Genomic DNA, 12509 nt, shown 5'->3' with positions numbered 1-12509 from the left:
ATTATATATGTATATGTGTGTGTATATATATATATATATATATATATATATATATAAATATATATATATAAATACCTATATGTAGATAGTGGGAAGGAGATATAGAATCAGTGGATGTAAATATGAGGTAGATACAGTGGTCTAAAAGATGTAGAATGCAGTCAGGTGTCGGGGGCTAAAGTTAGTTAGGATTACTACAGGGGCACAGCCATTGTGATTTAAGGTAGAGTTTACGTTTCTTTTTAAAGAGAGATTTTGAGGGAATAGAAGAAAGTTCATAGGGGAGGAGGTTCCAGTGTTTTCCAACAGTGTTAGAAAAGAGGGAGTCTCCAGCTTTGTTGTTTGCTTTGTCAATATTTACAAGAAGTTTGTGTGCTGATCTTAGGGAGTTTAGGTTGTGGTAGGGGTGAATAAGAGTAGATAGTATAGGTGTTTTGTTAGGTTGATATAGAAGTTGATGGGTTATGGCTAGTTGATTAATTTTTAGTTGTTGCTGAAATTCTAGCCAACCTAGTTGTTTTAGATTAGTACAGTGGTGGGTTCTAAAAGGGTTGCCTGTGGCAAATCTGGCTGTGCTGTGGTAGGAGTTTTCTAGCTTAAACAGATTCTTTTTTGATAAGTTCGTATAAGTGGGTGAGGCATAGAGAAGGGGTGAGATAAGATGTGAGTGGGCAATAGTTATTCTAGAATCTGGAGTGAGGAAAGGTTTGATTTTGTAAAGAGAGACTTATTTTTTTATTAATATTTTTCAAAGTGTTGCTTATGTGGGTATCGAAGTTAAGGTTGTTGTCAATGGTAACGCCTAGTAGTTTTGTAGTATAATCTTGTGATATAGGTGTGGCATTTTTAGATGTTATTGTAAAGTCTATGTGGGAAGATTTACTGGAAGATGTGAAGAGGAGGAATTGTTTTTTTTTTTTTGGGTTTAGTAGGAGACAGCGTTGAGAAAACCATTCTTCTACAGAATTAAAAATGTGTTGAGTAAGGGAGTGAAGTTCAGAGACAGATTTTGCTGAGCAAATTAGTGTAGAATCATCTGCGTATTGTATGCATGTAGCTTGAGGGACTACATGTTGGAGGTCATTGATAAATAAAGAGAATAGAAGGGGGCCCAGAATGGACCCTTGGGGGACACCAATGTTAACTGGTAGCTGGGAAGATAGAGTGGAGTTCCAGAGTACTGCTTGATGTCTATTATTTAAGTAGGATTTAAACCAGTTAATAGGTTGAATTTCAAGTGACAAAGATTGAAGAATGTGTGTGAGTATTTGGTGGTTGACCATGTCAAAAGCCTTGGACAGGTCTAAGAAAAGTGCTGAGGAAAGGGTGTTTTGGTTACGATTTTTGTTGATAGTGTCTGTAAAGGAGAGGAGGGCAGTGGTGGTACTATGGGAAGGTCTAAAAATGTGTTGGGTATTAGAGAGTAAGTTATTTTGAAGAAGATGGTCAAGCAGTTGCTTGTGTATACATCTTTTCATAATCTTAGATAAGGGAGAGAGTAGAGCAATAGGGCGGTAGTTGGAAATATCAGTTGAATTTCCACCCTTATGAAGAGGAATAATGTGGGAGATTTTCCAAAGTTTAGGGACGTATCCCTCAGTGATGGTTCTGTTGATCAGTATGGAGACTGGGTAGGCAATTGATTTGGCTGCTAATTGCAGGTATTCTGGAGGTAGTAGGTCAGCAGAGGGAGTACATGGTTTAAGTTTTTTGGTAAGGGAAAGAATGTAAGATGTTGGAACAGGTTGGAAAAGAAATGGGGGAGGTGGGTTTAAGTGGCTGTTAGGTATGTTTGTGTTTTTGCTGGAGAGTTGACTGGCTAGAGTTTGAATTGTTTCGGTGAAAAAGGAATTAAAGTCATTAGCAATGTGGTTAGGATTCTTTATGTCTGAGCCTTGTGGGTTGGGTGTGACAGGTTTACTTGGCTGTAGTAACTGCTTTATGTTTGCCCAGAACTTTTGTGGGTTATTTTGGCGAGATTGCTGTGGTTTCAGGTAATAGTTTTTTTTATCGGTCATTATTGCTTTTTTGGCCTCATTTCTCAATTGTTTGAAATGTTGGTAATCAGTAGTGTTTTTAGTTAAGTGAGATTTTTTCCAGATTTTATTTCTCAGATTGATTTTTTGTTTAGTTTCTGTTGAGAGCCAGGGGGCAGATTTACTTTTAATTCTAATAGAGCAAGCGGGGGCATGGTAGTTGAGTATGGCCAAAAACTTAGCATTAAAGAAGTCAACAGCTTCATCAAGAGGAAGGTCTTTTAAAGGTGACCAGTTACATGCTTTCAGTTCTCCTTGAAATAGCTCAAGGTTGAATTTTTTTTTGGTTCTGATTGTTCTAGTTATGTTTTGGGTAGGGAGGTTGGTTTTGAGCCTGATTATGTAAGTTAATATGTGATCACTTATACTATCAGGAAGGATTCCTGTTTCATAAGTATGGAGTTGACTGTTGGTGAGTATCCAGTCTAAGGTACTTTCTTTTTTGTTAGTTTTATTTATTCTAGTGGGGCAGGTGATATTTTGAGAGAATCCGTGAAGGTTAATATGGTTAGTAGGGTGCTTGTTGTTGCAAGATTGCCAATCAATGTTTAAGTCACCTAGGATTATTGTTTCTTGGGGTAAGTTTAGTGATAGCCAACATAGGATGTTTTCAATGGTAGAAATATTATTACCTGGGGGGACATAGATGCAGATAATAAAGATAGATTTGACTGAGTTTAGTTTAAGTTTGGTAATAAGAATTTCAGCATTAGAGTTCTGAAGAGGTTTTTGGTGGAATGTGGTTATTTCAAGGCTTGATTTATATAAGATAGCTATTCCACCACCTTTTTTAGATAGTCTATCAAGATACAAGATTTTATAGCCAGGAGGGATGACTTCTGTGTCTTTTGTTGAAGGTTTTAACCAGGTTTCTGTTAGACAAATAATATCAAAGGAGTAGAGTTCTAAGAGAGCATGTAGTTGTGTTGTTTTATTATTAATGCTACGTATGTTGAGGTTAGCTATTGAGAGTGAGTTGTTAGGTTTTTTTAAGTAAGGAGTTAGGAGTGGGGTTTTGATAAATGGTCTGATTTATAGAGGAGGTAATAGGACCTGGGTTAGGGTGAATATCTCCACTGTGGAGTGAGTGTAGTAGGGTTAAATATATAGTGTTTGTATATTTACTTTGAGGAGGGGGTAGCCTTCTAGTGCTCAGGTGAACATACTTTATGTGGGTTATCCTATGATATTTAGGTAAAAGATAGCTAGGTGTGGAAGTGATGTTGATTTTGGTTGGTTGGAATTGAAGAGGTAGGATGTTTAGTTGGGTTGGGTAGGTGTGATAGTAGAGGGTGTTCATAGGAGGTGGTAATGTATGCTAATATTAAAGGTGAAAGAAGTGAGAGCATAAGTAAGGTATGTATGAGTACTAGGGAGGGGAGTTTATACATTGTAAAGGTGGATAGTAAGTTCAAGTTATAAATTAAGTGTAGGTGGTGTGTTATTGCAAGGGAAATGTATTGGTGGTAGTGAAAGGGAGTGGCTAGAGATGAAATATGGAGGGAAAAGAGAAGATAGGTTGAATGGTGGAGAGGTTGTGATTGGAGCAGAAGGAGAGGGGGTGTGGCTAGTTAGGTAGAAATGTGATGATGCTGGGGTGGGTGGGAAATGGGGGTAGGGTAGGGGAGCGGAGTGAGCCCGCAGGGCGAACGGAGCAGGTAGAAACAAAGGAAGAGAAGTTAGCAGGAAACAATCAGGAGTGCAGATAGCTGCAGTTGGAAGGTAGGATATTAGTGGAGAGGTTTAAGCTAGAGGGGAGTCTAGGGAAAGAGACTGCTAGAGGAGTGTAGGAGGGTGGAGAAAAAGAAATGCAAGTGAGAGGGGGTAAAGGTAAGTAGAAGAGTCGTGTAGGCTGTTAGGTATTACAAAAAGTGGGTAAGGCAGCTGGCTGCTCAGGCTCCCAGCGAACTTTGGAGCCCTGAAACAGTTTGTGGATAGGGGTCTGTTTTACCAGGTAGATTTAGTCCATAACATACTTATTTCTTTCCTTGAGACAGGGTGCAGAAGACAGGTAACTGGAGGTTGAGGCCACAGGATTTGGATAGGGTTCTTAGCACACCAGGTAGGCTGTGATTAAATCAGGAGCAGGATAGGTTGAGCCGAGTACTTAGGGGAGAAATGGAGATAAAAAGTGGAGGAGAGAAACAGAGTTAGCAATCCAGCATTTATAGTCAAATAGGCAGTAATTATCTGGCAGTAACATTTATAATATTGCAAAATAGTGACTGAGGATTGATGCATATATTTAGCCAGTCTGACAATTCCTAGTCATTTCTATGTAGCAGCGTTCAAGAGGTATTCAAGTAGGCAGTAATACTTAGCAGTAACACTTTTCACATTGCAAAATAGTGACTGAGGTAAGGTGCATTCATTTAGCCAGACTAAGGAATTCATTAGCACACCTAGGCAACAGCGTTCAAACAGTATCAACAACTAATATCACAATATAATGGTGCCTTCATTTAGCCAGATTAAGAAATTCATTAGCACACCTAGTCAACAGCAGTCAAACAGTATCAACGACAATGTCACAATACACTGGTACAAGAATACAAGTACATTAGGTCAGCAGGAGAGGGATATCAGAAAACAAAATCAATAGGTTCATGTTATTAGATTCAATTAAAAGTGGAGGTTCAGACCTTCTAGGAAGACTATGTGAGGCAATTACATCATGAGAAAACTTTCAGAGGGCAGCACAGACAGGGAGCTGCTAATTTGCAGCAAGTTTACCGCATATGCGGTCAAGGGACCTTCGCAGATATAGGGGGAGCAGGGCTGACTATGGTTTAGTGAAATAAACAAGTTTAAGGGGAAAAATTGGAGATCACTTCATTCAGGCAGTAGCTGCAGGTATACTTTTTCTTACAACTAGTGAGCTCCAACAAGACAAAGAAAAAAAAATGCACTACAGTGTATTTAAAACATAACATCTGCAAATTAAGAAAAGTATAACTCGGATTTGAGGAATTAGTACAGTTACCCGAGTCATTCAGATTAGTTCAGAAACAGTTGGCGTGATTGGAGATGGCCATGTCGGCCAAGAAGTATAAATCACAAAGACTACACAGTCGAAGTTAACAAATGCTATTTAAGGAGTTCTCTTTTATTGCGTTCCATTTCATGGAAAGCCTCCTCCCAAGGGGGTCAGGACTCTCTCCACCAGAGCAGCGTCCACCTCTGCAGCTTTCCTCAGAGGAGTCCCCACCAAGGACATCCTGGAGGCTGCCACCCGGACTTGTGTTCACACTTTTACCAAACATTACCACCTGCCTCTCTTCTCCAAATCCAGGGCAGAGTTTGCCTTTGCAGTCTTGCAGGGCATCTTAGCCAGCCCCTGGTTTCCTTGACTGCCTCCATCCATTTCCTCAGCTTTGGGAATCAACCCAAATGTGGTGACTGCAACAGTGAAACATGAAGAACATAGTACAGTTGTGTACATTTACCATAAGTGTAGATGTCCAGGTGTAGTCACTGTTGCAGTCCTGGTTTTCCTCCCTCCATCCCCCTTTTTTCTTCTCTTTCCTTACAAGGGACATATTGGTATTTTTACTTTTTACTGGTAGGGTTCTTCCACCAGAACCTGGCTCCTCCTTTGGGGCTCCTGACAGGTTATGGCAAGAAAAATTGATGTAATGGCATTGACTGGCTTACTTTATACTACTGACGACCTGACGTCAGTCCTGAAGCGACAGCAACCGACGCAGAAATACTAAGCCTGTGGTATTCGGGCCAGCCGAGGGCTGCCCTGGCAGGGATAACCCAAATGTGATGACTGCATCACTGAATACACTCAAACATCTACATTTATGGTAAGTGTACACAACTGTACTTTAGTGTTCCTGTGGTCCACATGAGGGTGAAAGAGAACCCACACATTCCATGAGGTTGCCTTCTGAGTTAGAACTGGGCAAATAGCACTGTGAATTAATAGACTGGCTTTAAATATGGCATACTGGAAAAACTGATAAGCATAGTCTTTTAACTGTAAAGTGAAAAATATGTCTATAAATTCTTTACCTAATTGTTTTTCCCCTTTTCAACAGGTTGTTTGGCGTAAACTAGGAGATGCAGCAAGCTCCAAACCTTCCATACGACAACACCTTTCAGGAAATCAGTTTAAGGGCCCGTTATAGTGGACATCTCAAAACAGCTTAATCTGAAGAACAAAAAATGTCACCATTTGGGAATCTGGCATTTAAAAACCTTCTGGTGTGTAAATATGGCAGCTGATGGTCCATATCTAATCCATTTTGTTCCACATTCTTAATTAGAAGCTAGATGCCCCAAATGGCAGATTTCCACCCCCTTTTTGTGGTACTTGTTTGTACCATATGTGTAATGGCTGTGGAACAGTGGCATATATAACTAATGAACTGACACATTTGTGTGTACTGTCTTTGTATGCACTGATATTCATCTGTCATGAGTTCTGAATGAAAGGACATTGTTAGGGGTGAAAGTCATTGAAGGCTTCTACTCTTATTTTTTTTTTTTTTTATGTTAGCTTAAAAAGCTGAATGACATGGAAGATATATTACATCTCAAGATGTGGCCAGATTTTGGTCGCTTAAAAAATATTAATAAAGAAAGGGCAAGATAAAAATGTTAATTTGCCCCTTGTAGTTCACAGTTGAGAAGGATTAGATACTGTACTTGTTGTATGTTATACTAGGCAAGTCTCTTTTAACATTTACTTTGCACATAACGTAACTCAAAAGTGAATAGAACTGTAGTCATATTTTACAAAAGAAGATGTAAAAAGACTTTTTTTTTTTTTTTTTTTTTTACTTTGTACATCAGGTACAAGGGTCAATACTTTTGTTGAGTGTGGTTACTTATTGTCTGTATTATATTTATATCTTGAAAAATTATGGCTTCTTTGAAACAGAAATGTTCTAAAAATGAAAGAGAATGAAGCTGCAGTGTCTTAAAGGAGGTCAGAATTTGTGCATTAGAAGTTTCTTTATAGATTAAACGGGGGAGAGGTATTGCTCCTGATACTGCAGACGTAGAACCAAAAGTCAAGCTTTATGCTTGATCCACAGAGTGATACTGTGAAATTCTGTACTTGCAGAACCCCAAAGCCAATGCTGCCCCCCTTCATATTAGGCAGTTGTATTAAACAACCACAAGTATGTCTCTCTCTCTCTAATTTCTTAGTAATAAATGGGAGCTATTCACATCATCATTGTTTTGAGTAGAGTTGGCAGAGAGTTTGCCTAATGGACATGCTGCCTAAGGTTTACATATGCTGCACACTTATTCTAGTCTACACGCCCTGTGAGGAAGCTGCCACTGTAAGTCTGCATGTGATTAATTGGGATTTTGATGTGAGGGTTTGCTATATTTCTAGCCAGCGTAGTTACTTGCAGATGAGTTAAACAAGTTAAGTATTGTGCCTGTCCAGAAGTCTGTAAACCTAGAACCCTCTGCCACTTTGTCTTCCCGAAAAGATTTCCCAGACTGAAGTGTATGTATCCTTGATGTTTGAAAAACAACATGTCTAGTGAACATGCATATCTCAGAGAGTGAATTTGTTTTTCTAGATAACCCACTTCACTTTGCTGAACATAGACTGAACTCAATTCATTTGCATCTGACTGTCAGATGTATTTAATGTGCAGCCACATTTTAAGAATTTGTTGGGTTGTCAAAACTGCAAATGTATACAAACATACTGTCAAAGCATGTTTTTACATATGGGCCTTGGTTTCCCACCCTACAACATAGACAGATGGGTGGGCAATGGTCTTCCTCATGTATAGCATGATATAAAGAGACCGAATTTGCAAATGAGAATGTAGCAAACATTTGAAGATTTGAAGAAAAAGTTGATTCATTCCTTGTCTCTAGACTGTTAAACTAGTGGAGTCTTTAAGAGATGTCATTGTAGCCTGTTTTTTTTTTGTGGGGGGGGGGAGTTAACTTCTACTTTAGTGGTTTTGAAAAGAATTGTTTTGAGCACTGTCAGGGTTAAGAGATGTGGGAGTAAAGCTGTTGAGCTGACCTCATTGTGATACTTAGAAAAATGAACATGCTGTGATCCAGACCACATTGCTTTGTTTGCCTGTTGTTAATAAATTAAGAGAACAGAATTCAGTTTGATACCCTATGGCAATTGTATACTTTTCCTCTTGGGTGACTTAAGTGTTAGAATTCAGATGATTCCACTTTTGCTAGTTTCTTTTATGTTTAAACGAGTCTGTTAAGCTTATACCTTTTATATTAATTTCATGCATTTTTATTCCCCATCATAAATGCAGAAGCCAAAGGACTGTGAGTGGAACAGTATATTGGGCTGTAGCCCTGCCATCAGTAATTATTTTGCCTCATTAATATGCGAGGGGATAAATGTGTTCAGTATACTGCAGTGGGATGAGGCTCCTTTAACTATACCCATTCAGCAATATTTTTTGTACAAAATGTGAGTTTAAGCAGTTATTTTTTTTCATTAATAGTACAGTATGTCTGCCCTTTTTTAATGGGCATGTTTATATTTTTGTTAGTAAAATCTAAGTACATTTTGGAAAGGTATACGATTCCAGCACTATGTTCAACACCATTTTTAAGACTGTACTTTGGTAATCCAGTGACAGTTTTCTTTTCTGTTTATAAACGAAAATCTTTTGGAAGCCTTCACCTTTGCTGTATGTATGTGTGTTGGGGGGGTGTCCTTAAAAGTCTTTGCTCTTGTGTGGGATACTTCAGGATTATTTCAGGAATCCTATAGTTCAAAAAGTGGCCTCCTTAACCATTAGACCAACTTTAGTCACCACTGTTTGTGATTTGCCAAGTTTACTAGTGAAAAACCAAAGCACCCAAAATACAGCGAAGGACTCCAGCAGCCGTTTTACTTTAAAGTACATATATCAAGGCACTCTAAAAAGTAAAAATAACTCAACAGAGCACAGAGCCAATTATTTTTTCACAACACACCCATTGAAGTAAATGCCTACTATGTATTGTTCCATAATTTCCTGTATATTGTATTGAACTCTGACATTGTTTGTGTCTGTAGGCAAATGTGAAGAGACTAGTATTTCTTCAAACTGATAAAAGAGCCGGGTATTTCATATACCAGCTGTGTTCACACAAAGTAAGTTGTATAGTCAGGCCAAGATAAAATACTGTGTAGCCATTTGTAGTGTTTTTGAATAACAATCTGCATAGTATCATTCTTCCTACACATATGTAAACTATGATCTATGCAGATGGTAGTTTCTTAATGAGTAGAGTTAATTAAATTATAGTCTGTGCTCACCTCTCCTTTTTGGCACTCATATGTACTTTCAGCAATAACTGCTCAGATACAATGGCAGCCCAGGAACAGATAATGTCCATTTATTTTTCCGATGAGTCTGAAATGCAAGGATCACTGCCAATATTTTTTTCTCTTCCCCAATGTGTTGTGACTTTGGAAATGATTGTAATAAGTACTGGGGTGTCAAGATAACACCCCAAACCCCACTGCATGGGAAGTGGTACAGGTGGGGGGAGGGCTTTTTACTACCAACCTAGAGCTGTTGTAGCAGCCCAACGTACCTCTAATGAATGTTGCTTCCTGAAGTCACATTAGGGTCCTGACCTAAAGTTTCTTTCTTTGCCATAACCATGAAAAGTGTAGCAGCAGCAGAAGTAGGTATGACAAACAGTCCGTGCATTCAAGGATGATGCTTTTTTGTAACTACAAAAGGGCTGGAAGGTAAGAAAACAACAAAGCACTTAAAATGCCACTGCAGAATGAGGCAGTTCCTTTTCTGTTACCCATCAAAAGTGTATAGGCCTTCTGTCATGTCGCCATAACAAGGAAGATAAAACTGATGAAGGATTGTTTAAAAAAAGGACATAGAAGATCAGTGACATTTCTTTCATGTCCTAGTTTTTTTCCAGACTAAGTTATACACTGAAGTCTTTAATTTTTTTAGTAGTCTGTAGCAACTGGAGCCCGTCTTCTGCATCTAGAAGTAAGCAAGGCAGGAGTCATTTGGCACCATATTTAATCTGAACCCTTGAGCACAGCTTGTCTATTAGAAAAAAGCAGTATTGTAAAAAGTGACCTTTGTTCCTTTTTTGGAAATAGATAAATATGTACTACTGAATTTTATATAAAGAGCATAAATATAAAGTGATATAAATTTGTATATTTTCATAATGTAGAAACGTTTGTGCTGCTTCATTTGCAGCTCTGTTGGAAGCATTCTTTTTTGGTTAAACCTGTGATTACAAAATGTCCTGCTGTATTTTCTGTATAAATGAATCATAAAGACTGGAGCAGAAGAGCAACTACTGGTTTATGTATATATACATATATATATATATATATATATATATATATATATATATATATATATATATATATTTGGAGTTATTTTACACTATAGCATGCAGTTATACTTTATTGGAAACTCTTTTCAGAGAGTAGTTATCATTTTGATAATATTTAGATTTACAGAATAATCTGAATTATTTTAGTAAAATGAAGTAAAACTATTGTTATAGTGTCCTGTTGGATTTGATCAGAATTAAAAACAAGAAATATTCTTTGTAGACTGTGTCATGGCTTTTCATTATTGATGACTTACATTAATGGATGAATGCTTATTACAGTTACCAAGCTGTGTAGAGAACGGACCTTGTTTTTTTATACCCATTGGCATTTCAAAGGCACAATAGTGAACAAACAGACTTTGTGCGTAGTCTGTATATATTTAGACAGTATCGCCTTTGTCAGAGTTTGAGAGGTCATGTTGGCAGTACCAGAAAATTTTAATTTTATTAGAAACCTGGTTGTATAGCTCTAGGTAGACTAGAAGTGCAAATAGTAGAACACTTGAACTTAAAAGATACCACAGCATTAGTGTGAAGTTAAAAAACATGGCACAATACAGTGTGAGTTGTTAGAACAGAAAACACACAAGATGTAAGAAGAGCCTCATATTTGCAAATTACAAATAAAACTCCAGAGTCCACAAATAACTTGCAGATACCAACAAGTTACTTTTTTCATCATGTTGGGTTTTTCCTTCCTTAATTTTATCTCAGGAACATCACTTGAAGAAATTATGATTTAAGTAGTTCATGGTTTGTCTGCACTTGTTTCTGCAGTCATTGTATAGACCATACTGCCTTTACTTGAAGTCTTATGCTAGCTCCTTTTGGGATTTGTATCACAATCTTATTCCTTGCATGTTAAAGGAAGTTCCATGCACTCACATGCTTGTTTAGAAACTACAAGTTGTAAAAATTCAAGAGGATTTAACTGCAAAATAATCTACTAGCTTCATCTGGGGAGAGATTCAGCAAAAGAACTAAATTAGGGTTGCTTCTGTTGCTATGAAGAAACAGAACAGACAGTGGGGAAAAATGCAAAGGCAATGTAATGCCGTATTATGGAAAAAGGCATGTTTTTATATGGGGATTATGGCAAAGTTGCAGCCCTGTTATTCCATTTGAGAATGGAATATTCATCTTTCACCTTTATTCAAAATATGAAATATTGCTAACCACTTAAAATGCTACTAAATATTTAATACTGTACAGTGTGTCAATGTGTGATCAAAAAAATTTTTTTGTGTAGTTTCTGTCAATATATGTCCTTTAAGACATTGCCATTGCAGTGCAGCATCTAATGAATTAGCAGTTTTTCTGTGAGTATTATAGCCATGTGAGAGTAAATATCTGACCACTTAACTCCTGGCATGCATTATGTAGTTGCTATAGCTGACAGTAAGAAGAAATGGTCTGCACTGTCTTAAAGAACTGATATAAAAATAAAAAGACACCGCACCAGAACACAACATAGTTTTTAATTACACAAAGTTTTGAGTGCTTTTGTTCCAACTGAAAAGGAACTTCATCAGAAACAATGTGATCTCTACTTCCTTCCTTTTATACCTTAAAAAATGGCACCAAAAAAACACAGGTAACATTTTAAAGGTATACACGCATTAAAATATCAGGTACTATTCCCATACTTCCTGCATCAAGTATATATGCATTCTGAACACCAATAACATTAAATATAAAAGTAAATATTGTAGAAAAAACATAATAGCAGATGGATTGATTGAATTAATAAACTGTAAACACATGAAATAGCTTTTATGATCAACTGAACTATTTAAAAACATTTTAGACGGAAAAAGTGCAGACAATGGCAGATCCAGTACAGGTACAGAAAATGTTTCATGTTATGCTAGGGCATGTACCAAAAGTTTGAACACCAATTTTATGGATACAAAAGCTGCTTCCAGTTCTAGGGGAAGTTTTAACATTCATGATTGGTTTACCTCAGAACATTTGTTTAGTGAAGTAATAGTCCAGATGTCTGAGAACAATTGACAGTTTAATGATTGTGAACTTATGAAAACACTCAAAACTTTGTGTAATTAAAGACTCTGTTGTGTTCTGGTACAGCATTTTTTTATTTTTGAGTTTAACAACTATGCTGATTGTGGTTTTGGCTATTAA

General features: G+C 37.3%; 1 protein-coding gene across 3 annotated transcripts in view; it reads left to right on the top strand.

The window, feature by feature from the left end:
- Positions 1 to 10586, top strand: part of CCDC85C (coiled-coil domain containing 85C) — a 967849-nt gene extending 957263 nt beyond the window's left edge. For all 3 annotated transcript variants that reach the window (XM_044074610.1, XM_044074608.1, XM_044074609.1), the window contains one exon: positions 6083 to 10586. In XM_044074610.1, coding sequence (XP_043930545.1) covers positions 6083 to 6172 — 90 coding nt within the window. In that variant the 3' untranslated portion in view covers positions 6173 to 10586. The remainder of the gene's footprint in view (positions 1 to 6082) is intronic.
- Positions 10587 to 12509: the final 1923 nt, after the last annotated feature.

The sequence above is a fragment of the Protopterus annectens genome, chromosome 6.part0 (genome assembly GCF_019279795.1).
Source record: "Protopterus annectens isolate FY-2018-M chromosome 6.part0, PAN1.0, whole genome shotgun sequence".
In the NCBI taxonomy this organism is placed as follows: Eukaryota; Metazoa; Chordata; order Ceratodontiformes; family Protopteridae; genus Protopterus; species Protopterus annectens.
The sequence above is the reverse complement of the archived record's forward strand: the minus strand, read 5'-3'. Positions and strand labels throughout refer to the sequence as shown.